This window comes from Alternaria triticimaculans (genome assembly GCF_023758025.1).
Source record: "Alternaria triticimaculans strain BMP 0046 chromosome Unknown scaffold_2, whole genome shotgun sequence".
Lineage (NCBI taxonomy): Eukaryota > Fungi > Ascomycota > Dothideomycetes > Pleosporales > Pleosporaceae > Alternaria > Alternaria triticimaculans.
In genome coordinates, this window is record NW_026055959.1 from 2660220 (window position 1) to 2683616 (window position 23397).

Below are 23397 nucleotides of genomic sequence, written 5' to 3' on the forward strand. Positions count from 1 at the left end.
TGCAATTCTGCCTTCCGTTCCAAGTTCTTTTACCTTCTACCACCTCTGACAGACAGCATATTACCCACAAAATGACGGAACGCGAATACGGCGCTTCGCTAACTACAGTAACGGAAGCCTCTAACATTATCTCGGTATCCAAGATCAACGTCGACGCATATCCATGCAGTATCATCAGACGGCGTCCTCGCCACAACGCATCTGACGCGGTCAAATCTCTTCCAGACACTTCCAAACTCAAAGCACGATCAGACAGCCTGGTGACCGGCACTGAAGCGCGCCAGATTGCGAAAAAGGTCAGCGATTCTACCGTCACTCTACCGGCGTCCGGTAGTAACCAGCCCGCTCCCGCTTATGGCCCTTCTTTCTACTTCCGAGACACATTCTTTACCTTCAACCCCAACACCGTAGACCTGAACAGAATCGGCATTGCGTACGAGTACGGCGACTACTATTACATCTGTCTCGAACTACCACATCCTTCCTCTGGCGTATTCATGGAACAAAGCGGCTTCGTTCCCCGCAGCGTTGTTGGACCTTACCTCGCGGCCGAGTGGGCATCGCTTACGAAGGAGCATATTGGAGAATATGGGATCGCTGTCTGCGGTGACGACAGAAGGTGGAAGGTTCACGGTCAAGTCCTGCGGGATGTGCAAAATAGCTGCCGAAAGATGGCAACAGCCTTTTACCACACGCCTGGGTGGCTCAGTCAATGTCATGAAGAGGAAGTGAGGTATAACCTTGGTCGGTGGTTTAAGCAGGCAGTCCACTCGGTCTATCTTCACGAGAAGAAGAGGACGAATCCAAATGACAAGGAGGCAGACAAGTTCATGGAGGAGTTTATGGTGTTTGATTAGCGAGCATGGGCAGCACATGAGCAGGTTGACTACAACCAAGGTTTTTGGGTTGTATAGGGAGATGTGAATGAGTTTTGGAGGATACGGAGCCAGTGATACTCGCATTGGACTTTTCACAGGTCATATGAGCATCCAGTACTTCTGGCGGGTGGGCGCATCATTCTTCCTGGGTCTTCTTAGATCCCATGGTCAACAGTGCGATAAGCCTAATTCAACTCATACATTTCCGACCTTATTAGGACCTTTTTGCTTTGCGTTTATTGTGAAAAAGCCAATCGCACTACTAGAATGAGCTATTTCGTATCGGGAATATTCGCATTCACTCGGTGTCATGACTTTGATCGCTACCTAGCAGGGGTCCACGCCAGACTGGGACTACCTCTCCGAGCTATACGATACTTGCCACTGTATTCTTGCAAGGGCACGAGATCGTATTCGATCAAAGTGAATTCATATTCAAGCTGTGATCACCTTTTGGTGCCTAACGCATGTCACAGCTGACGCTTCCCGCCACTCTCCTCTCTAGATATATACTCGGCCACTATGCCCACATAATGTTACTAACACTCACAAAACCGGCCTACTCAACTCGTTAACACTCAAAGGACGACCTTCAATTTTGTTTCATCATGGACGCCCTATACCCCAGCGAATCCTGTCCCCGGAAAGCCCCGGCCGAGAAGCGTCGATGGAACTACGATGAGGAAAGCCAACTCATCCGTCTCATTGAGATAGAGACAATGACTTATGAACAAGCAGCGCAGGTCCTAAATCGTACCGCACATGCTACTCAGCATCGTTACGCCATCATCCGACAAAGAGACGTGAGCGCCACCATAAACTGGACTTCCGAACTCGATGCCGCGGTGATCGACGGACACCGCCGCCTGCAGAAGCCCAAAGCCATCTCTCGCGAAATAAACATCCCGGTCGAAGCAATCCAATCTCGATGGCAAGCCCTCAAGGTTATGAAAAGAGTACCGCAGGATGTCATCGATCTACAGCGGCGCAAAAAGTTTTGTGATTTCACTCCGGAAGATGACGAAGCGATTCTGCGTTTGTATGTAGAGGGTAAAGAGGACAAAGAGCTTGCGCAGATATTGAAGATAAAGGGGAAGAGTCAGACAGAGGTAATAAACAGAAGGAGGAAGTTGGTCGCTGAGAGTTCGCCGATATACAGGCGATTAGTAAGTATGCGCAACAGTACGTTGGGGGAGAATGGGGTCAAAGTGAAGACGGAGGCACTGGAAGTGGCAGTGGGCAGAGATAAGTACGAGTGGATGGAGGAAGGAACATAAATTACTCATACGGAAGTTTTTGTAAATAATTGTACGTGCTAGACATCTTACGCGCCTTTACCCTTAGTACTGCTTCCTTTGATCTCATCATCAGCGTCCTGTGGAAACTGCACGCCCATCGCCCTCATCATGTTGCCTGCAGGACCCGCCATGCCAGCCTGCCCCTTGAACGCCTTCAGCATGTTATCAGCGAGGTTGTAATCTTCGTCCAGAAGGTCATCATCATCATCCTCCTCGTCTTCTTCAGCGACCTCTTGAAGTTTCCCCTTGCCCTTTCCTTTGCTGTCAGACAGGAGACCTGTTCCGGGCTTGTGTTCCGATCTGGGGTTGACGTTTAGCGCGCCATGGCTGAAGAGTTCAGCTTCCATCATCTCAGAGAGCTTCTGGATCTCTTCGTCTTCTTCCTTCTCAGCGTCTTGTTCGAGCGCTAGTGCGCGAGCTTCCTCTGTGAGAATGGCTTTCTCTGCCGCGGGTAACATCATGTACTTTTCGAAAGCTTGTTCGTATTCGGCGTACTCTGCGTCGGCTTCTTCGTCGTCATCTTCATCCGTGTGATCATCATCTTCGCTATCCATGGCCTTCGCCTTGCTCTTTCCCTTGCTCTTGGTTTCGTTCTCGGCTGGCGAATCACTATCTTCTGGGTCTTCCCATCCTCTACCGCCAGCGTCAGAGTCGTTGTCAACATCCATGGGGTCCAGAACCCCATCAGCACCCTCAGCGCCTGCTTCGTTGTCGGCCAGGAAGTCGTTGAAGCGTGCAACCATCTTCTTCAAATTCTCCTCCGCATTCTTGTCACCAAACGCGTCTTTCGCGCCGCTTCCTTTGCCTTCGAGTTCCTTCTCAAACTCGGAGAAGTCAATGTTGAGCCACCCTTCATCGTCTTCACGCTTGGGCCAACTGGCGATTTCGGCGTCGGTAGGAAGTGTGTCGTCGCCACTTTCCAAGTCTTCTAGTAGAAGGGCGATCTCACGCGTCGGTTTGCGAGATGTGTATAAAGAGTGCGACAGAAGCATCTGCATGCCTGCTGTAATCTTGATTCCGATCTCTGCCTTCTCGGTTGGTCTACCAGACTTGACGAGCTGCTCCAGTGCTGCGTCCCATGGTGCGGGCGGTTCCCAATGTTGACCGAGAAGCTGAGCGTAAAGAACTTTAGTGAAACGAACGCTAACGTCTACAAAGTCTTCTGGTGGGAACGTGAGCGGGGTTTTGGACTTTTCGGGTTGAATGAGCCGGATGGAGATGGGATCTCGAAGATAGAAGGCTTCGACTACTGGTGCGATATACGACGGGTTGCTATGCAGAATATGTGCAACCTTCCTTGGCAGAGGAAGAGTCGCATGATGTTGATTCTCCGAGATGGCAGCCGGATAACCAGCCAGGCGATGAAAAGCCTCCTTTTCAACCTTGATGTACTGCTGTGGTCGTGCTGGTGTAGCTTCGATGATATGAATAGCTTGTGCTTGTGTCAAAGGGCCAGGCTCTTCTTCTTTCCCAAGTGGTATGATGAGTAGGCGATGACTGTTGATCCAGACTCTGTTCTCGGCAACCTCAGGGTTCAGCCATTTTGGTAGCGCATTCGCCGCTTCGATCAGGAGGAACTCTCCATCGCTGTCATATATGCGTATCCATGCGTCTTTGAACTCTTTGCTTAGTTCACGTAAAAAGTAGACAATCAGCCATTCGTCTGCCACACTATCGCCGTAGTTAGAGCGTCCTTTGAGCAGCCACCGGTGTTCTTCGCGAACTAGATCGAGCTTGAGAGAGTCACGCTGCCATATGTACTCTTTAAGGAACTTCTTCTCCAATGCGTTCAAAGCGCGTTGGAAAGCTTGCAACCGTTCTCTTGTCTGAATGTCTGAGAGTCTAGAATCGATGATAAAGACCATGTATTCCACGACATCGTCGGGCAGCTTTTTGGGAAAGCCATCGAAACCTTCGCCAAACCACTTGAGATCATCTTGGGGTCCGTCCATGATTCAGGATCTGTATTCCAGGCGGTTGTTCCTCGGAGCCAGTCAATATCAGATGAGTGCTGGCTTCGCTGTGATTCGTCCGACACTGAGCCCAACGCTCGTATGGATTTTGTCGATCCGGTAGTTCTAGGACGTGTTTCTGTATCTCCACTGCTCTCGAGAGGCGGATATCGGTGTATTTAGAAGTCAGGGAACATTCAATCCTGGGATGAAGTTTCTGGTGTAGGCGGCAAAGAGGTAACGTGACTCCAGGACGCGCTTTTCGGGTCCTTGCCTGCATGGGCTAGCGGCGGGCAGTATCCCTGTCGTGGTCCAAGCGTCCCTAAACAAACAACATCTGGAGTATGATGAAGTGGAACATGAAGCATCCGCACTACTGAGGTGCGCCCCAAAGGACCTTTCTATTTCTCTCACTCATGCGCTGCTAGAGTACATTCTATACCATGGCGCACCTACCGGACACGCCTCGCACCGAGGTTGGCGATATGACGCGCTTTACAGTCAACGAGCCCTCATTCAGCATGGAGGAGACATTCCATGCGCCGACAGACCGCGACAACCTCTTCAAACAGATGGGCGGCGCCCGAACCCCCCGACAGCCGCTTGCATCCCGACGCCAACAAACCGCGAAGAACGAATTCACGCCCATGCTGAAGAGCGCAACCGCGAATCGCACGCGCCAGGTCAACGGACTGCTCGACGGCAAGATCACGACACCCGCCGCGATGAAGCCCGGCTTCCAAGTGAGCAACACGCCGCTGCCCGAGGCGAGCATGTACGACATACAATCCAGTTCCTTCGCCGATTCGGTCGATGGGCGGACACAGCTGCCAGACCCCAGCTCGAGTGCTATGAGCACGCCCACCGCGCTACCAAGAAGGGCAGAGGGCGAAATGGACAATGGAAACGGCAATGTGCTCACGCTGAGAGAGCAGGAAGCGGTATGTATATCCGGGCTCACCCGGCCACGACTACTCACAGGTTCTAACACAACTGCAGCGTCTGGAGCAGATCGACAAGGAAAACTTCGGACTAAAGCTCAAGATCCATTTCCTGGAAGAGAACCTGAAGAAGATGGGCCCCGAGTTCAACCGACAAGCCATGGAGGAGAACATCAACCTTAAGTCGGAGAAGGTCACGATGGCGCGCGATATCAAGAACTACTCGAAAGACCTCAAAGCGGCCGAGAGGGAACTAGACACATACAAGCAGCAGCTACGGGAATACGCCGAGAAGGTCAAGCGACGGCACGTCGACGAAGGCATGCGCGAAGAGATGGACGAGCTCCGACGGCTAGCCGACGAACGCGCAGCCGAGGTGGAGCGTCTCGAAAGGAAGCTGGAAGAAGAGAATGGCGAGAGCGAGGAGCTGGACAAGGTCAGAGCAGAGTTGGACGAGGCACAAGCAGAGCTCAACAGACGAGACGAGATGCTAGACGACCAGGACGAACAGATCAAGGACTTGGAGGAGAAGCTGAAGAATGCGCAAAGTTCACAGTCTGCCGGTGACGAGGAGAAGGACCGCCAACTTCGGGACCAAGCCGAACGCATCGCCGAGTTGGAAGAACAGCTGCAATCGGCCAAGCAGGGGCAAGAAGATGACATCGCAGAAAAAGAGCGGCAGGTGGCTGAACAGGGCGAGAAGATCGAAGACCTCCAGGAACAAGTTCGGGCTGTCGAGCGCGAGAAGGACGCTGAAATCAACGCCTTGAAGTCCAAGCTCGACAGCGCTGACGACAGCAAAGACCAGGAAATCCGGGAGTTGAACGAAAGCCTGGATGAAGCCGAACATGATCTCGAGGTCGCAGAGGAGCAAAAACGCCAGGAACTCTCTGTTCTTGAGGAGCGCCTACGTTCACTGGAGCGCGAAAAGGATGCCGAACTCCGAGAGCTGCAGCGGCGCCTCCAAACCATTCAAAACGAGAAGGATGCTGAGATGGATGCACTGCGCGAACGTTTGGAGCTTGCGGAGTCTCAGGGAGACAACCAGGTTCAATTGGCGCAGCAATCCGCCAACGATGCCAGACAGAAGGTGGTCGAGATTACTCGTGAAAAGGGCGTTGAGATTGAACTCCTGCAATCGAGGGTCGACGCTGCTGAATCCAGAGCCGATGAGCTGGACGACTTCCGGAAGCAACATCAAGACGCCATGCAGCAGATTTCACGCCTACAACGGGAAGCATCCGCATACGAACAGCAGTTGCAACAGCTTCGACGCGAATTGAACCAGAAAGACCGCGATCTGGATGGCTTGGAAAGAGTACGACGCGAGCGCGACGATGCCACGCAGGAGCTTACCGGCCTTCGCTCAAACCTCAACAGCAAAGATGCTCAGGTGCAGTCGCTCAACAACGCCATACGAGAGCGTGACAATCTTCGCCGTGAGCGCGACAACTTGGTTTCCAAGATGTCGAGCAAAGATGAGCAAGTGGAGGTCTTGCGCAGAGGCAACAACGACCGCGACACATTGGTAGCTACTCTGCGGCAGGAGCGTAAAGACATCGAGAGCGAACTGCGCAACTTACGGTCTGCTGTATCTGGCAAGGACACCCAGATCGAGGCGCTCCAGAAGATCACGCGCGAACGGGATGCACTATCTCGAGATCTTTCGAACTCGCAATCGACGTTACAAGCTCGTGAGCGCGATATCGCCGGCCTGCAGAGGAAGATTGAAGCACAGGAGACAACACTCAAGGAGCTCAAACAACTCAGGAATGACCTCAGTGACAGGACCCGGGAGCTGGATACGGCGCGACGAACGATAACCGAGCGCGAGGCCGAGCTTGATGCGTTACGGAGCCATGCCGACGAGCCCGATACCCAAATCGATGTTATGCAGGACCTAGTACGGAAACGCGACGACGAGCTAGAGAATTTGCGCGACGAGCTGAACGAGCAGAGGAGCCAAGTTGATGCCCTACAACGACTTGCAGAGGAGCGCTTGGAAGCACTTGAGGAGCTCAAGGAGAACGCTCGCCGGGAGAAGGACGACTTCGAAGCTGAAATAGAAGTTCTGCAAGAGGATGCCGACGAAGTCGCCGAGGAGAAGGCCTCGCTCGAAGAGAAGATCACCGTTCTGGAATCTATGATACGCGAAAAGGAGAACGAGAACGGGGCCCTGCAATCTCAGACCCGTGCAGCACAGCGCGAACAAGAGGCCGCTCTTAAGAACCAGATTCGCGATCTTGAAGGACGGATCCGCGACAAGGATGCTCAACACCGCAAATCTCTATCTGAAGCCAAGTCGACAGCACGGGAACAGCAATCCGCCCTTGAGCGTCAACTACGAGACCTACAGTCTCACCTCCGTGACAAGGAATCGCAGCTTCGTCTCATCCAAGCTTCCTCGAAGTCCATCCAACAAAAGGCCAACCAGGATGCGATTGATCTGGACGAACAGGCCGAAGCCCTTACTAAGCGCCATATCAAAGAGATCAACGGTCTCGCCAAGCAGATCCAGTTCCTCCGCGCACGATGCTCGCGAGCAGAGGCGTTCCGGGAAGCCCTTGGGTACCAAAAGAAGTTCTTCTTGATGCAGATTCAGACTTACAATGAATGGTATGTCTCCACCCCTTTACCAGAGACTCTGTGCAGCACAGCGACTAACACCTCCCAGCAATCAAGAAGACCTCAATCTCATCTCTCAGATGGGCATCACCCCCGACATCACCGTCCACGACCGCCGACCCAAGCTCAAATCGGCAGCTCTCGCCGTCATCGCCGCTATTCGAATGCAAAAGCTGGCCGATGGCTGGGCACAGAACAGGAAAATACATGAACAGCTCAAGGCAAAGTTGGAGGGTATGAGGCGGAATAGTGGAAGGGGCGCCGGCATGCCGACTAGCGCTAGGAAGAATTTGGGAGCTTCACATCTGAGGATTGCGCGGTAGGACTTGCAATACCCGTGAATGATGGGAGGCGAAAGGCGTTATTTGGTCATTCCTATGCATAGCTTGGTGTTGATCATCATGGGACGGGTGTTGTGGTTTGCCACTGTCGACTTTAGCGTAGCGTTATTGCATGGAATGAAGTCATGACATCTGGATCTGATCTGCTCAGGATGCAGTGCATTGTAACGGTGTTGTTATTTCTTCAGGAAATTGGGTATCATAATTGTTCCATCATCGTTGCGGCCACTGGCCTCTTCTCCTTGCTGCTTCACTGCGTAATGACCATCTCATTTCTTCCTAGTCATTCCACAGACGCCACAAGCACCTGCGTCCCCGGCGTTGATGTACTGGCTTCCCTCGCAAGCAGCGCTCTTGCATCGCCAATGGTCGGGCACAAAGTCCCTCTTTAATACGTTTGCGCAAGCGACGCAGGTCAATGCCCCGGCCTCGTTCTCAAGAGAGCAAATGGGGCAGGCAGAGCTCTGCGGTGGTTGGGGAGCAGAAGTGTCTGGTTTCGGACGGGGTTTGAAGATCTCGGGGAGGGAGTTGCCAGGCCCTGATGATGCTTTCGCGTTGGCAGACGATCGCGAGGCGGTCTTTGGTGCAGACTGAGTCTTCGTTGGCTTCGGTGCTGTTGGCTTGTTCGAGGCTTTAGACGAGGTTGTCTTCTTCCCTGCTTTGGGCTGCGGCGCAAAACCTTGTATCTCGTCCATCTCCCTCCTTGCATCGCCATCTTTGTCGTCTTCGTCCTCGCAGATCTTGACCAGGGCGCGGCCTTTGTCGTCGAACATACTTTTGCCATCTACGTCTACCGCTGCGCCGTCTTGATCGCCTTCGACAAACTCATCTTCTGTTTCGCTGTCCGATGACGGTTCCTCTTTCTTTATCACGACCTCTTCCTCCTTCTTGACTGGCTCGAAACGTGCCAATGCCGCCGCAGCTCGGAGGTCCCGTCCTCGTGCACTACCAGCGACCCTAGGCTTGCCTTTCTTTGGGACACCCTTCTCCAGCTTGACTTTCGTGTCGTCGTCGGCGCCCAATGCCTGGCCTCCAGCTCCGAACTTCTTCATTATCCTTCGTTGCTTCCTCTCCGCATAGGTCAGCAGGGGCTTGTCCTTCCCACCCCTCTTCCTCTTGTTTCCCTTCCGTCCATATGTGCCACCACATAGATGCTCGGGTACATCCACAGCCTCCCCGTCGCTCGCTTGTAGGGCTCCAGTATCCAGATCTCTACCCCTACCCCACAGTCCTTCGCCAGTGTAGCCTTTTGCCCAAAGCGCCCTCAATTCGACTGCGTAGCCATCTCGAACTTTCCAGAAAGCCTTGGAGTGATTCATCTGTTTGCAGTGCGCGAGCTCATGTACCATGACCATCTCCACCATCCTCTGTGGCAGCCATCTTCCATTCCGGTCTCTGAGCACCAGTTGTATAACCTCGCCAGCGTTAAAGTTGCGGCCAACGAACTCGGTGTTGTATGGGAATTCTTCAAGCGCCTGAACAAGGATCATGTGCGACTTCATGAATGGGTAGCATATCGCTGCGACGCGGTTCAGGATGTTTTCCGCCGTGGACGATGTCGGGCCGGGCAGTGTGCGTATGAAGTTTATGTGCGCGTTCGGGCGTTGGGTGCGCTCGTTGATGCGCTCGAAGCCGAGGACCATTGTAGGGGTTTGCGCATGCGAAGATCGGTTTTCGAACAGAGAGGGGCTTAGGAACGGGTGTCGAGTCTAGAATTGCAGTAGTGGTCTTGGAAGGTGCTGTTGGGTGGCGGTTGCTGAGACGGACATAAGCGTCGAACGGTGTTAACCCGACGCGACGCGACAATGACACGCTGCGTCATCACCCATCGCTCAAGATCTTATGTGGGTAAGAGCATCATCATCCCTCAAACCACCCATATTGCGCGGGTAGCGATGCATCGAAATGGTACACATTGCAACCACCATTCATTGACAGTAAGTCTACAAGAACGTGCCCAAGTTAACATGGACAGCTTTCACTTGCGTGTACGCAGACAGCGCATACGCGCCCAGCTCCCTCCCAATGCCGCTCTGCTTGTAGCCACCGAAGGGGATACCGAAATGCGAGTCCTGACTGCTGTTGATCCAAACCATACCCGCCTCGATCGCACCTGCCACGCGGTGGCCCCTCATAATATCCCGAGTGAACACAGCCGCTCCCAATCCGAACTCTGTATCGTTCGCCTTCTCGACCGCTTCGTCTTCCGTTTTGAAGCTCTGGATAACAACAAAAGGACCAAAGATCTCTTCGCGCACAATCCTCATATCATTGCTGCAGTTGGCAAATACAGTCGGCTCGACGAAGTATCCCTTCTCTGGTATGCCGCTCTGCTTGCCGCCCAAGACGAGCTCAGCTCCGTCTGACTTCGCTGTGTCGAGGTATGCGAGGATCTTCTCTTGGGCAGCTTTGCTGACTTGAGGTCCATGGTTGGTGTCGGCATCGAACTGCGAACCAATCTTGGTACCTTCTTTGGTCTGCTTCTTGAATGCTTCGAGGAACTTGTCGTAGATGGTGTCCTGGACATAAAGACGCGATGTCGCTGTACAGACTTGTCCCATGTTCCCTGGACGGCTTGATTAGTACTGAGTACAGGCAATGGACATCGCAAAGAGAATGGAGCATACCCATGATACCCATGTGCGACCACTTCACAGCCTGTTCGAGATCGCAGTCATCGAAGACGAGAAGTGGGCTCTTGCCGCCAGTCTCCAAGGTGATATTCTTCAGGTTCCTTGCTGCAGCCTTCATGATGGCCCGGCCGGTTATCGTGCTTCCTGTGAAAGCAATCTTGTCGACATTCGGATGTTCAGAAAGCCGCGAGCCAGCGCTCTTTCCGTATCCGTTGACAATGTTAACCACACCTGGAGGGAAACCAGCCTCCTTGATCAAGGTGGCGAGGAATAGTGCCCCCAGTGGTGTCTGCTCTGCTGGCTTAAGCACAACGGTGTTTCCGCAAGCTAATGCTGGACCGAGTTTCCAAGCAGCCATCTATGAAGCCTGTTAGCTTTGAATTACACCAGCCAGAGTCGATGGGTACATACCATGACAGGGAAGTTCCAAGGAATGATCTGTCCACAGACACCAAGGGGTTCGTGTTTGGTATACGCCAGCTTCGCATTGCTCGTCTCAATCGTCTGCCCATACACCTTATCCGCCCATCCTGCGTAGTATCTAAAGACCGAGATAGTCTCAGCAACATCTTCGTCCATGGCCTGCTGGTAAGGCTTGCCGTTGTCCCACGCATCGACGGTAGCAAGGATATGGCTGTTCTTCTCGCAAAGGTCACCGAGCTTCCACAGCAGTTGGCCTCGTTCGGCGGCAGAAATGTCGCGCCATGCTGATGACTTGAAGGCGGCTCGTGCTGCGGCGACTGCAGCATCTACATCGTCCTCGTTACCGGCGGAGACCTTTGCGATGACGGACTCGTCGTAAGGATTTATCGACTCTAGTGTTGAGCCGGATTTGGAGGGGACAAATTCGTTGTTGATGAAGAGACCTAACCAATGTTAGTTGTTCACGCCTACAATATTGGGAGTTATCGATGCTTACCAGTGGGCTGCGTCCACTTCGCGCCATTAGGTGCTGTAAGGTCGATCGACTGGGCCATTGTGGAATATATGTGTGCGGCAAGAGAAGAGTCAGGCTGCAGGAAGTGTTATACAACGAGGATAGGAAGATAAACCTCATGGACAGAGCTGGACATTTGGTCTTCTCATATCCCGCGCTCTCGATCAACGCGTCTACATCGCACCCACCCCGCACCGAGGTTGCAAAGACGTTTGTCCCACATTGTTCTAATCAGACCCGCGATGACTATCATCCTACCATGAGAAGCTATGCCCATTAAACTTCCTAAAACAGATAATAACTTGACCAAGACGCGCTGCCGAAGGCATGTGGTGGTTTCCTGGATGTGGGTCCATCAACTAGGCGTCCACATGGCAGACGCGGAACTCCAAAGGAACACTTTGGCGTTGACTTGATCAAATGTCCACATTTTGCGCTGACCAGTGACTGACTTCCTCAAGTGATAAGGTAGCCTGCGTTTCTCAAGGCCATCTTTGCCCGTCAACTTGCCATCTTCGGCTTAGTACCACACTAATGCATAGGCTCCACTGTCAGGGCCCAAATGTCCGATCGGCATCTCGAGCACGCAAGCACACGCTTTGACATTGCCCTCCAAACTGCTCTCCCGGGCATAGTTGTTATCCAGACCTTCGAGACGTTTCTGGTATGTTTCCAGCGGCACGGATCTGACGGCGCATCCAAGGCTTGAGCGAAAGATAAGCTTTCCCTTCACCTAAGTCATGTGCGAGCGCTCTACACGCGAAATCTGGGGCCCCAGAAACGACTACCAGAGGCCTATCATCCTTCCAAAACAGGGTATCGCTGCACCATGCACAAGGGAAAACCGAACACTCTGGAGCCTACATTGACGCTAGAACTTCCGGCTTGGTTGTATTACCATGTTGTAGTCTGCAGACCTGTTCAAGCCACCGCTTATCTCGGAGCGATGTTCTGACGAGTCAGTAGCGATGCAGTCAATACAGGCTTGACCTCGAATCAAGACACTTCAGTCCGGGGTAGAGAGCCAGTATGGACGATGCTCGCTATCTGTGGACAATGAACTATCGTCCTATCTTATCATGTTGGACGCCACATTGTCGAGCATAGCGCATGTACGGCATGAGATGGAACTGCCTGTAACAGCTATAGACGTTCATCTCGTGCAGACACTCGACGCGGCATCATTCCTACCCTCCTGATTTTGAGAATCGTTCTTTTCCTACTATGTCGGCGACCAACAACGAGAAGAAGCTCGGCAATCCAATGGGTCCGGTGACTACCCGCGAGGAGGGTGTCGTTGAGCACGTCCACTTGGGATACGATGCGCAGCTCACGAAGAATCGATCGCTCATCAGTGTTCTGGGTATGTGTCTTGCCATGGTGGCTGTACCTTACGGTATTGGCGGTCCCTTGATGAGCGCCATCTATGGTGGTGGCCAACTGTCGATATTCGTCGGCGTACTGGTTGTCCTGTTCTTCAATGGCTGTGTCGCAATCTCGCTTGCAGAGCTGGCGTCACGGTATCCAACATCTTCTGGTGTGTACTACTGGTCTTACCGGCTCTGCGGTGAGCGCAAGAGGACACGCAAGATCGTCTCGTTCCTGACCGGTTGGTTTTGGCTCATCGGAAACTGGACGATTGCACTTTCCGTCAACTTCGGGTTCGCTTCTCTGATTGCTGCAACGGTCTCGATCTACAACCCAGAGTGGGTGGCATCGGACTGGGAACTGCTTCTCATCTTCTACGCGCTATGTGTGCTGGTCTTCCTTGTTTGCTCATTAGGAGACAAGCTGCTACCGTATGTGGACTCCGTGGCCGCGGTATGGAACTTCGTCACCATCATCGCACTTCTTGTCGCCCTCTCGGTTCGCGCTCAGCAAGGTCGACATTCAGCCTCATACGCGCTTGGCAACTACGACAGCAGTTTCTCGGGCTGGGGTACGGGATTCACGTTCTTCATCGGTCTCTTGCCACCAGCATATGCCTTCTCTGCCATTGGCATGGTGACATCGATGACAGAAGAGTGCGCCCAGCCCGAGATTGAAGTCTCTCGCGCTATCGCCCTCTGCATACCCTTTGGTGGTCTCGCATCGCTTCTGTTCGTCCTACCGCTATGCTTTACGCTACCGCCGCTCGAAGACATCCTCAACGCACCCTACGGCCAAGCGCTGCCGTACATCATATACTCTATCATGGGCTCGAAGACAGGAGCGCTGATATTGATGATCATGATTCTATTCGTCACTCTCTTCTGCGCCATTGCGATCACAACTGCTGCTTCACACTGCACATGGGCGTTCAGCCGCGACAACGCGCTTCCCCTCGCTGGCCTCTGGACGCGCACTATCGCCGACCGGCCCATCTACTCGCTCACGCTCGTCACAGTCATCGAGATGCTACTCGGTCTTATCAATCTCGGCTCCAGCAGTGCGTTTACTGCCTTCGCATCCGTAGGTGTTATCGCACTCGCCATTGGTTACCTCGTCCCCATCGCTATCTCACTCCTCACGGGCAGGAGAGAAGTCGCACATGCCAAATGGAATGTCGGTGGCCTGGTGGGCACCGCAGCAAACATCGGTGCTGTGGCATGGATTCTCTTTGAACTAGTGCTATTCAGTATGCCGACTGCGCTTCCTGTTACTGAGGTGTCGATGAACTATGCTAGTGTCGTATTGGTCGGCTTTGCGTGTTTGAGCGGGCTGTGGTATGCGCTCTCTGGCAGAAACAGTAAGTTACAATGTTTATCTGCATGGTCATGCACGGCTGGAGTCTCTACTGACATTGCCCAGAGTTCAAGGGTCCGCCTGACGAGGTGGATAACGCTTACTAAGGTGTAGCATTTCTTTGCCGTGGTTGTCGGATGATCACGCTTTCTTGTGGCCCTCGTACTTCTTGTGCCATGGCCTCCTCCGATGCAGGATGTTGCACATTTATCTAGATTGCAGCCTTTTGTAGAAGAAGTCCACTAAGTTGCGTCCTATCTGGTAGCGTTCTTGCCCAAGAGTATACATTGCCTTTATAACTACCCATATATCAACATTTGAGAGTACGTATGCAGCAAACTCAACATAGCTCCCCTAGTAATGTGTACCGTATGTTACGCAAAAGCTGCAGCGTGGCATTGGAGCGCTTCTGCTATAGTAAAGGTGCGAGATATATGGGCTACCTGGCCCAAGGTCACATGCTTGAAGCTTAGGCCTCATCAGCTGAGTAGCAGGCATAGAAGCACTAGTTCATGTTGTAGACCACCCGAGTATAATGAGGTGTGTGCGTATGCAACAAAGTACATCTTTATTGGGTCTGACAAGGAAGCCTACACTCAAAACGGAAATTCACCCTCCGGCTTCTCCAACACGCCACTATCAACCTGCTTCCTATGTTCCTCATCCAGATACGGAAGCAACAAACCCTCCCAATGCTCTCGTCCCTTGTAGTAACTGACAGTCTCATCCCAGCTCCTGATCGCCTCGGCCAGTCTTCCTGGTACATGTGGCTCCTTCGCAATAGTCGTTACCGGCTCGAAGTACGTTCTGATGGTGAAGAGCAGAGCTTTGGACTTCGGTAGACGTCTCAGTGATTGCCTTTCCGAGCGGAAGTGGATGTCTTCGACACGGAGACCTTTGGAGTTGGCAGTGGCCCATGAGGCGACTGTGTTGGAGTTCTGATCGCCCATGCGGTGGGACCAAGCAAGACCGTCGTCCAATTGGATGAAGAACTATAGATCTATGAGCACTGGTACCTCAATATTTGGAGTGATTTTGGTACTACTTACGTTGTTCCGAATGACAGGTTTCTCACACGTCATATTGGCGAAAAAGCGATTCATGGCCTTTTGCAACTTCTCTTGGTAATGAGGTACACCGGCTTCAATATGGAGTTCGTCGAGCGACATGCGGTATTTCTCAGTCAAACGCCAGAAGCCAGGTAGGCAGACCGCGCCCGCATCGATGTGGTATTGGCCATCGTCATTCAACACCATGACAACCAGATCGTCCTGGACAAGCTTTGCTGCGGTAACCATAGCTTCCGTCGGGCTCGGTGCTGGGTATTGGAATTCTTCACCAGTGACTGTGTTATGAAGGATGTTGCCGTGCAATTGAAAGACTTCCGGATAGCGATGCGTGAGATATTGCGTCAACTCTTCTAGGACCTCAAAGCATGCGAGGCGCGTGACTTCGTTATCGACATGTTGTACTCGGGATTTGACGTCCTTCTTGAGCTCCCGAATCTTGGCATCATGATAAGGGATAAAATTCGAATCCATTTCAATCCATTGGTTCCAATCCATTTTCCGGATTCCCATTGTTACAAAGTTCGGGCCATGGCGGAAGGGTCGATAGAGCTTAGGATCCGTAAGCTCAAGTTTGTAGTTCTCCGCCGGCTGCGGTAACGGTGTCTTGAATGGTATGGAAGGGACTTAGAGAGGTCAGTGCTGCCCAAATTGATGATATCCTGATCAACTGCACCTTTTTGCTTCATGTCGTAAGATGGAGAGAGTTTGTTACTCGAAGTCTTCTGCATCCGCCATACCAGGCCAACCGCAAGTACAATCAAGAACGCCGCAAAGCCCAGAGGCGTCAAGACTGGGTTGATCGATAACATGTACATTAGGTAGTAGTATTTCCCCGTGCGCTGCTTCCAACGACGCTTCAAGCAGACGACAAGAGCAGTTAAATGCTAGATCATCGTGAGATGGACGTCGACAATGGCGAATGACACCATTGGCGGCTATCTACACCTTAGCGTAGGGTCGCGTGTATAGGTTTGCAGGGAAATGTGGGTCAAGAAATGGCCGCTGTACTTGCCATGCTGGGTATAGCTCGAACTGCAAGGCATCGCCACGCTAAACCCCGGTCCCATATCTCGTGGCGAAAACGAGGCCTGGTAACCTTCCATGTTGAGATGTTCCGTGGTTCCAGCGGCATCATTCATATCGGAGATAGGAGCTTGTTTGCTTGTGTCAGATATGGATTGCGGGGACGCTCCACTTCCGTTCGTCAAGGAGAGCAATTCAACGATAGCGAGCTTGTCTATACCAGAGCGAGGCAAATACCGGGCAACTTTGAGTTGTTGGACTCTAGATTGAACATTCTTGTCGTAGTCTGGGGCTTGACTCCAGTGCGATGACGCGGAGCTGTGTTGCGAACATTCATTACGGGACCCAACAGCGGAAACACGCCCCATACGATGCATGGGTCTATAAGTCGCGATCATCTCCAAGACCGTGTTATAAGCTTCTTCGCCCGACTCCTTCTCGACTAGAACACTTGTCACCAACTTCTTCTTCATTTCGCCCCAAACGCATTTCACTATCGACATCGAGAACTTCATTATGGCAACGTTCGGAAACTATGCTGGAACCGAATCCAAATCGAAAGCTTTCCATTACTCGCAAGCTGTCAAATTAGGAAACGTCGTCCGTATTTCAGGCCAGGGTGGTTGGGATGCGGAAGGAAACGTAGCACCAAACGCGGCAAAGCAAGTGGAGCTAGCGCTTGAGAACATTGGGAAGGCTCTACAATCTGTCGAAAAGGGCGTGTCCTGGAAGAACGTATACGCTATTCGATCGTACCACACAAACATCGACGAGTCTGCGGACCTATGTATCGAAGGCTGGCGACGCGTCATGCCTGATCACCGACCGGTATGGACATGTGTCGAGATTACCAAACTTGGTATCGAAGGCATGCAAGTCGAAATCGAGGTGGAGGCTCTCGTTGAATTGGAGTGAGGGAGGCGGTACTCAGACATTGGTAATGTGCTGGGATACGGGCACCAAGAGTGGCTACCATTCCTGTCGCATTTGCTGCATATACACTCTTCAATCTTAACAACTAGATAGTCCTTAGAGTCATGTATACATCTGGCTTGGAATCTCTGTAAAATGCGACATGAATTATGGCCGTCCCTGGTGCAAACACTAGACAGTTGAGCAAGTGGCTGGTAGTCGTAGGGCTCGGAGGCATTTTGCCGGAACTATCGCAATCTTCTGCTATAGCAAGAACCGATGAATTCTTTCATATGACCAATGTACACATAGCGGTGTTCTTGAAACTTCCGCTCCACGTAGTAGGATTACGAGACGGTTGCCAGAGCACCTCCAAAGTTGCCCGAATAGACAGCACGGACTCGAATCGCAGATTGTTGTGTATGTTCCCCAAAATCTTCATCACACATTCCCGATGGGCCTCCAAGAGTGCATGTGCGCCAGCTACATAGAGTGGGAAAAGAGCACAGTTTTGCGCTTTAGATCTCGTATCCATGCCTTGTATACACTCCAGACACGCATGGACATGCTGTTGGAGAAGAAAGTGTTTCGTGGGAATGTCGTGAATAGCGCTGTAAAGGTATATGAGGCCTGCGTGCTGGAAACAACGAACAAGTGAGAGCGACGCTGTTGTAACAGGGCTAAGCAGGTCTTGTCCTGCGTCTCCATCTGGACACTCTAGCTTGGAGTACGTGGGCTGAAGCGCGTGCTCAAAGGCCTGCGCCTTCTCGACGCAAACTTCGGCTCCAGTTTGTAGCTCGTGGCGGTAGAAGCTCATCTCAGCCAACGTGGATAGAACAGATCCAAGTGATGTAGTGCCAGGGACGACTTCCCACCATACTGATCCTGACTCCATTGTCTCCCAAATGCAGGCCGGGAACGAAGGTTTTCTGTCTTGAAGCAAGGCGTCTGTCAGATCGGTGGATGCTAGTTCAGAGAGTAGCATTCTAGTCATTCTGTCTGACGATGACCATGCTGCTCGAAAGCCGCCCATTGCGTTGATGATTGCGATCGCTCCTGCAAGGTGACAACCGGTCGAAGCGTCATCTGACATGCAGTTGACATAGCCTTCCAGGAAGTACAAAAGCAGCACCGCGACTAAAAGTGCGGAGAGCGCAGCACCATCGGATTGCTCGCTGCTCAGTTGGCCACGGATAACTGACAAGCAATGCAAGCGTCTCCTATCAAGAGTCTGTTTGGACGATCCGCGCTCTTGCAGCGCCCGATGCTCCTCGGCAAATACGCATAGGGCCTGGAGGACAGGTTGAGAGCGCAGGGCAAGTGCGACTGGTGGCGGGACTGGCTCATGAAGAGTGGAGAAAAGTGGCCATAACCGCGCTTTGAAGTATTCCAGTGCTCTTCGCTCATTGACTGCCAGGTGAATGCTATTGAGCGAACGCTCGATGGATAGCTGTGGGAGGCATTCGGGCACCGTCTTAGCAGGTCGCTTCTTCCATCTGAGTAGTAACTTGTCGTAGCTGCAGTCTTCCGCGTTTGCGGAAAGGAGGCATCGTCGGCATGTGGGCTTCTGGAGGTCGCATTTGACTCGTCTTTGCTTGCAAGGCCAGCACGACCCTTCAACCGTCCGTCGACGTTTTGGCGGACTGTTGCCAGAGGATTCCGGACGCGACATCTGTCTGCATGACGTGATAATGGTCGCGAGTTCAGGGTAAGAGTGACGTCGTTGCGAAATGAGAGTGCCAGCCGATATCAGATGGCTGATGCGAATGTCCGACTGATGCGAATCTGCCCTCAGTATTGATGCATGAAGGAACAGAGATCGAAAAGGGCGAGACGCGTCGAGGCCTCCGCTGATCGGGGGCTTCGATTGGCGCACGCCAAGACCATTATTCCCGCTAGAGCCGTGGCCTGGCCGCTCCACCAAGGCATCTCTCTCTTCAGCAATGCGATAACGACGTCTGATGGAATATTTGTCACTGTTGAGCGTTATGTCGGTAAGGGGTCAGGGACGTTTATGCTAACACTTGGAGCGAACAAACAATCAAGCACGGTGTCAAGGCTCATGCTTTTGCGGGCCAAAGAAGCCCTGGAGGCGATAGGAACGGTACATGAAGCTCAACAACCCTTGAACCCTAGACTTCAACTTCTTCAACCCTTTGCTGGGCTGTTCTGCCATCGAATCTCATGGGCGTCTGACCTCCGAGCGTCGGATCATCCAACACCTTGGTTCCGAACGATGTCAGGCTGCACTGAACGTCAATAGCTTTGCTTGTTACCGTGCAACACGTTGGTACGGTAATGGTACCTGCATTAAAGCGGAACCGCGCAAGGTCAGCAGAAGTACCTGCAAGACCCTCGCTCTTTACACCTTCTGTATGCGCGTTGATGCGCATTCTAAACACTACTCTCAACATTGACGTCCTGAAAAGCAATGGACACCGGCACAGGGTGGCAGATGCTGGTGTTACCACCATGAACAAGCCCTTTGTTGAATTAGCAGAATTCGAGGGTAATCCAGTTGCATGCAAAAGTGTTCAGTTACTGCCAAACACCTACAGGGCTGAGCATTTCAAAGGTCATGTGCTCGTGGTGGCTCCGGCTCTCCACAGCAGCGGCTGCACGACTACACTAGTGTTGTCGATCACTTGGCTCAGCTCTTCTACAAGCGGTCGATGGACTGGAGGCTGACCGGATTCACCTCAATCACTAAAGTCACCGTTCGCTAGCGGAAAGCGTCAGTGGCTCTTGTATCGCTATCTTGTGGCAATACCCGAAGGCAGCTCGAAATCGCATTGCGCGCCATGCCACGACACCTGGGCATGCAAGCGAATCCCAGCTGATGGTACTAGCTTGTGTAGCTGAAGAACAAATACACCGCTTAGTCGTTGCACGAGTTCCCGTATGTGGGACCGCAAGGCAAGTGGCGTATTCTTCTTCGCGGATGATGGGCTCAGGTCCCGGATCACCATGCGGAGAGTATTGAGTTTTGACATGCCAAGCGAACACGCGAGATCTGGACAAGCCACCATGCATCTTCACGAGAAAACACGAGGCTATCGTGGCTTCGTAGAATTCTGGACAACGGATACCGACGCTAGCGGCACCGGAGAATCGCAAAGCGGTATGCTGCTTTTCGGCAGGGTGCTCTTCCGCACTCACGTATTGGTGGCATTCACGCAGGATGCTGTGACTGTACTGTCGATATTTTGCTCTGGGCTGTACTTGCTTGTCAAATGGCGAGTGTTTCGACTCACACTCTTTGAATCAGGCATATGTCTGCAACAGCTAGACCGTTCGCAAATGCGCCCCTTCGCAAGCTTGGCACCTTTGTTCTAGGCGGCGACTGCTAGACTGCGCTGACTTCCTACACTGACGGGATCTACCTGTCTTAAAAGGTCATTAGTCTAGGCTCGGCCCTGCATATCGCTGTCATGACCATCACCTGGTAGCTGTTTGGCTGGCTTTCCTCAACCGTATCGCCTTAAAGCGGCTGACTTAGCCTAGGGCTACAGGGATAGATTACTATTTCGGGGACCGAGCTGTATCCCTCTACTCAATGTGGCTTGCTGTGGCCTCAACTGAACAGCATTTTGGTTCCATGCGGGACAGTGATCGGCGAGAATGGAAGGCCTGGGACTTGGTACACCGTTGCTGTTAGGAGACAGTCGGGGAATATAAGGATGTTCCAAACACCTTGTCTTTTGTTCCTTACCAGCTCACAGTTCCTCGCCTTACCTTGCTCTTATAATTTATTGTTCATAATCTTCTCTGTCGTTACTTACCTCAGCTGCCATGATGGTCCCTACTAAATCCCTGGCGTTGCCACTCATCGCTCTATGTTCGATAGCATCATCAACTCCATTGGAACCGCGTCATGCCGCACCCGGCCTTATTGATGGCATTCTCAATGGTGTTCTCTCAGGCATCGAACAACTCATTGCGGACGTTCTGTCTGGTAAAAAGTCACCCATCGACAACACCAAGACGAACAAGCCGTTGACATGCTCATTGTTGAGTGTTGACAAATGTTGCGTTTGTGAGTTACACCAATCCTCCTTAATCGTCTATGGCCTAACAGATATAGGGTACGATGTCTCTGCCGAGCTTACCAAGCTATTCGTTGGGGCCGACAAACAATGCAACGACAACGCTCGTGCTGCAGTCCGTATGGGCTTCCACGATGCTGGGTCTTGGGATAAGAATGCTCTCAACGGTGGTGCCGATGGATCGCTACTCATGGAATTCGGCGAGCATGAAAGACCCGAGAACAACGGTCTTCAGAACATTCGCCTAAAACTTCGAGATGTACAATCCAAGTACAAGGTCGGATACGCTGATCTCGTCCAATATGCGCACAATCACGCAACAATCTCGTGTCCGAAGGGGCCTCGCGTACTTACATTCGTTGGCCGCAAGGATGCGACCAAGGCCGCGCCCAAAGGACTTCTACCTGACGTTCATCAAGACGCCGACAAATTGATCGCCATCTTCAAGGACAAGGGTTTCTCGCCCCACGATCTCGCAGCACTCGTAGGCGCCCACGCAACAGCCAAGCAACGATTCGTGGACGTCCGCCCAGAGGTTGTCGACAAGCCACTCGATACGACCCCCGGTGTCTGGGACGTCGAATTCTACAACGATACTCTAAACAATCCCTCCGGTGGCAGTGCTGATCAGAAGGTCTTCGTCCTCCCAAGCGACAAGGTGCTATCGACACATCCCAAGATCGCCGATGAGTGGAAGTCGTTTGTTGGTAATCAGGTCCATTGGAACCTGGACTATGCGAAGGCTTACATCAGGATGAGTCTTCTGGGTGTAGAGAAGAGAGATTTGATGAAGTTGGTGGACTGCACGAGGACACTGCCCATTAGCAGGCCCTCATTTCCTTAGTGTACATGATTTACAATACCCTTACGCGCATCGCAATTTAATTCAATAATTACTATGACAAAATGGCTCCATTTCATATGCATGTTTGGCACGTGCGCGTTTATTTGACGTATCGACCAGGTAAGAGCTCAGAAGCCCTGGATGGCCCCTTCAGGGACCGCATCTGGAGAGGGTCGCTGAAGACGGAGTTGGACAGCCGCAATAATCGTGACTCGAAACTATCGAAAGGGGATGACTTAGACGAAGCAGTGGGTGCGACCCCTTTCAGTTATCTCACTTGGCAGAAACTCTGTTGTGTCGAGGTGCGATGAATGAATCGCGGTGCATGGTCTACCAGATAAAGCCAGGCGGGGTGGCTGACATAAGCGTGAGGCAGGCAAGGGTCCACCAGGTCAGGCGAGTCGAGCTTGCTTGTTTGTAGTGCGGAGAGCAGGTAGCTCACAAACGTCACGGCCGGCACACGAGCGTCACCACCACCACGCTCCACCCGCACGCTTACAATCTGCGACCAGATTCCGAGACACGATACGAGCGACGTAAAAGATAGCAAAGGACACAATGGCAACTCAATTCTTGAGGGCGGCGGCTCGCGCCGGCGTTCGAGCGCCCATGGCTGCTTCCCGCGGATTCCAGACAAGCGCTGTGCTGAGGCAGGATACTGTTGTTGCGCCAGTCAGGAAGCCCGTTGGTGCTTTTAGGGGAGGGTGAGTGCTCATCCCGCAATTGCATTCGCCAATGTCCGACGGGATTCCATGGCTCTATAACTACGAGCTTAGCCTGTCACATGCCGCAAGGCAGGCGCGAAGGCGAAGAACCAGACGGATACCCGGAGGGCAAAGAAGATTGGAACAGTACAACTAACACACGACAGATTGTTCGGCTTCCTTCTCGGTGCTACCGCATCCGGCGCAGGCATGTACTACTATGTCATTGACGAATACCGCGTATCGAACCAGCTCCTGACCGAGGACATCTACGTACGTATTCCTACATACATCCTTTACGCACAAGCTCGATCGCAAGAACAATACATCGGGGCTATACATTTGAAGCAGGCCATGGCTAACGAAAGCAGGCTCTCCAATCCGCCGTCCAACGGATAGAAGGCTACGTTCGAACCCTCGAGGACAAAGTCGATGCGAAGAAGCGATAGATCACCCACCGCATACCTAT

General features: G+C 52.4%; 11 protein-coding genes across 11 annotated transcripts; 7 read left to right on the forward strand and 4 right to left on the reverse strand.

Moving 5' to 3' along the window:
* Positions 1–71: 71 nt before the first annotated feature.
* Positions 72–857, forward strand: J4E78_002553 (uncharacterized protein; the record flags this gene model as incomplete). The annotated part of the gene is made up of 1 exon (XM_049363199.1): positions 72–857. One exon carries the CDS (start codon positions 72–74, stop codon positions 855–857), a length of 786 nt encoding a protein of 261 aa, XP_049225791.1.
* A 629-nt stretch (positions 858–1486) lies between these two features.
* On the forward strand, positions 1487–2155 carry J4E78_002554 (uncharacterized protein; the record flags this gene model as incomplete). Its single annotated transcript, XM_049363200.1, has 1 exon — positions 1487–2155. The coding sequence occupies one exon, from the start codon at positions 1487–1489 to the stop codon at positions 2153–2155; it is 669 nt and encodes a 222-aa protein (XP_049225792.1).
* Positions 2156–2202: 47 nt separating this feature from the next.
* On the reverse strand, positions 2203–4128 carry J4E78_002555 (uncharacterized protein; the record flags this gene model as incomplete). The annotated part of the gene is made up of 1 exon (XM_049363201.1): positions 2203–4128. The coding sequence occupies one exon, from the start codon at positions 4126–4128 to the stop codon at positions 2203–2205; it is 1926 nt and encodes a 641-aa protein (XP_049225793.1).
* A 443-nt stretch (positions 4129–4571) lies between these two features.
* Positions 4572–8017, forward strand: J4E78_002556 (uncharacterized protein; the record flags this gene model as incomplete). Its single annotated transcript, XM_049363202.1, has 3 exons — positions 4572–5069; positions 5128–7685; positions 7744–8017. 3 exons carry the CDS (start codon positions 4572–4574, stop codon positions 8015–8017), a joined length of 3330 nt encoding a protein of 1109 aa, XP_049225794.1.
* Positions 8018–8304: 287 nt separating this feature from the next.
* Positions 8305–9804, reverse strand: J4E78_002557 (uncharacterized protein; the record flags this gene model as incomplete). The annotated part of the gene is made up of 2 exons (XM_049363203.1): positions 8305–9744; positions 9799–9804. 2 exons carry the CDS (start codon positions 9802–9804, stop codon positions 8305–8307), a joined length of 1446 nt encoding a protein of 481 aa, XP_049225795.1.
* Positions 9805–9978: 174 nt separating this feature from the next.
* J4E78_002558 (uncharacterized protein) lies at positions 9979–11645 on the reverse strand (the record flags this gene model as incomplete). The annotated part of the gene is made up of 4 exons (XM_049363204.1): positions 9979–10577; positions 10663–11026; positions 11080–11534; positions 11588–11645. The coding sequence occupies 4 exons, from the start codon at positions 11643–11645 to the stop codon at positions 9979–9981; spliced, it is 1476 nt and encodes a 491-aa protein (XP_049225796.1).
* A 1184-nt stretch (positions 11646–12829) lies between these two features.
* J4E78_002559 (uncharacterized protein) lies at positions 12830–14436 on the forward strand (the record flags this gene model as incomplete). Its single annotated transcript, XM_049363205.1, has 2 exons — positions 12830–14333; positions 14396–14436. The coding sequence occupies 2 exons, from the start codon at positions 12830–12832 to the stop codon at positions 14434–14436; spliced, it is 1545 nt and encodes a 514-aa protein (XP_049225797.1).
* A 489-nt stretch (positions 14437–14925) lies between these two features.
* Positions 14926–16214, reverse strand: J4E78_002560 (uncharacterized protein; the record flags this gene model as incomplete). The annotated part of the gene is made up of 3 exons (XM_049363206.1): positions 14926–15321; positions 15379–16022; positions 16073–16214. The coding sequence occupies 3 exons, from the start codon at positions 16212–16214 to the stop codon at positions 14926–14928; spliced, it is 1182 nt and encodes a 393-aa protein (XP_049225798.1).
* Positions 16215–16318: 104 nt separating this feature from the next.
* On the forward strand, positions 16319–17337 carry J4E78_002561 (uncharacterized protein; the record flags this gene model as incomplete). Its single annotated transcript, XM_049363207.1, has 2 exons — positions 16319–16350; positions 16869–17337. 2 exons carry the CDS (start codon positions 16319–16321, stop codon positions 17335–17337), a joined length of 501 nt encoding a protein of 166 aa, XP_049225799.1.
* Positions 17338–21129: 3792 nt separating this feature from the next.
* On the forward strand, positions 21130–22224 carry J4E78_002562 (uncharacterized protein; the record flags this gene model as incomplete). The annotated part of the gene is made up of 2 exons (XM_049363208.1): positions 21130–21370; positions 21419–22224. 2 exons carry the CDS (start codon positions 21130–21132, stop codon positions 22222–22224), a joined length of 1047 nt encoding a protein of 348 aa, XP_049225800.1.
* Positions 22225–22782: 558 nt separating this feature from the next.
* J4E78_002563 (uncharacterized protein) lies at positions 22783–23377 on the forward strand (the record flags this gene model as incomplete). Its single annotated transcript, XM_049363209.1, has 3 exons — positions 22783–22928; positions 23096–23201; positions 23300–23377. 3 exons carry the CDS (start codon positions 22783–22785, stop codon positions 23375–23377), a joined length of 330 nt encoding a protein of 109 aa, XP_049225801.1.
* Positions 23378–23397: the final 20 nt, after the last annotated feature.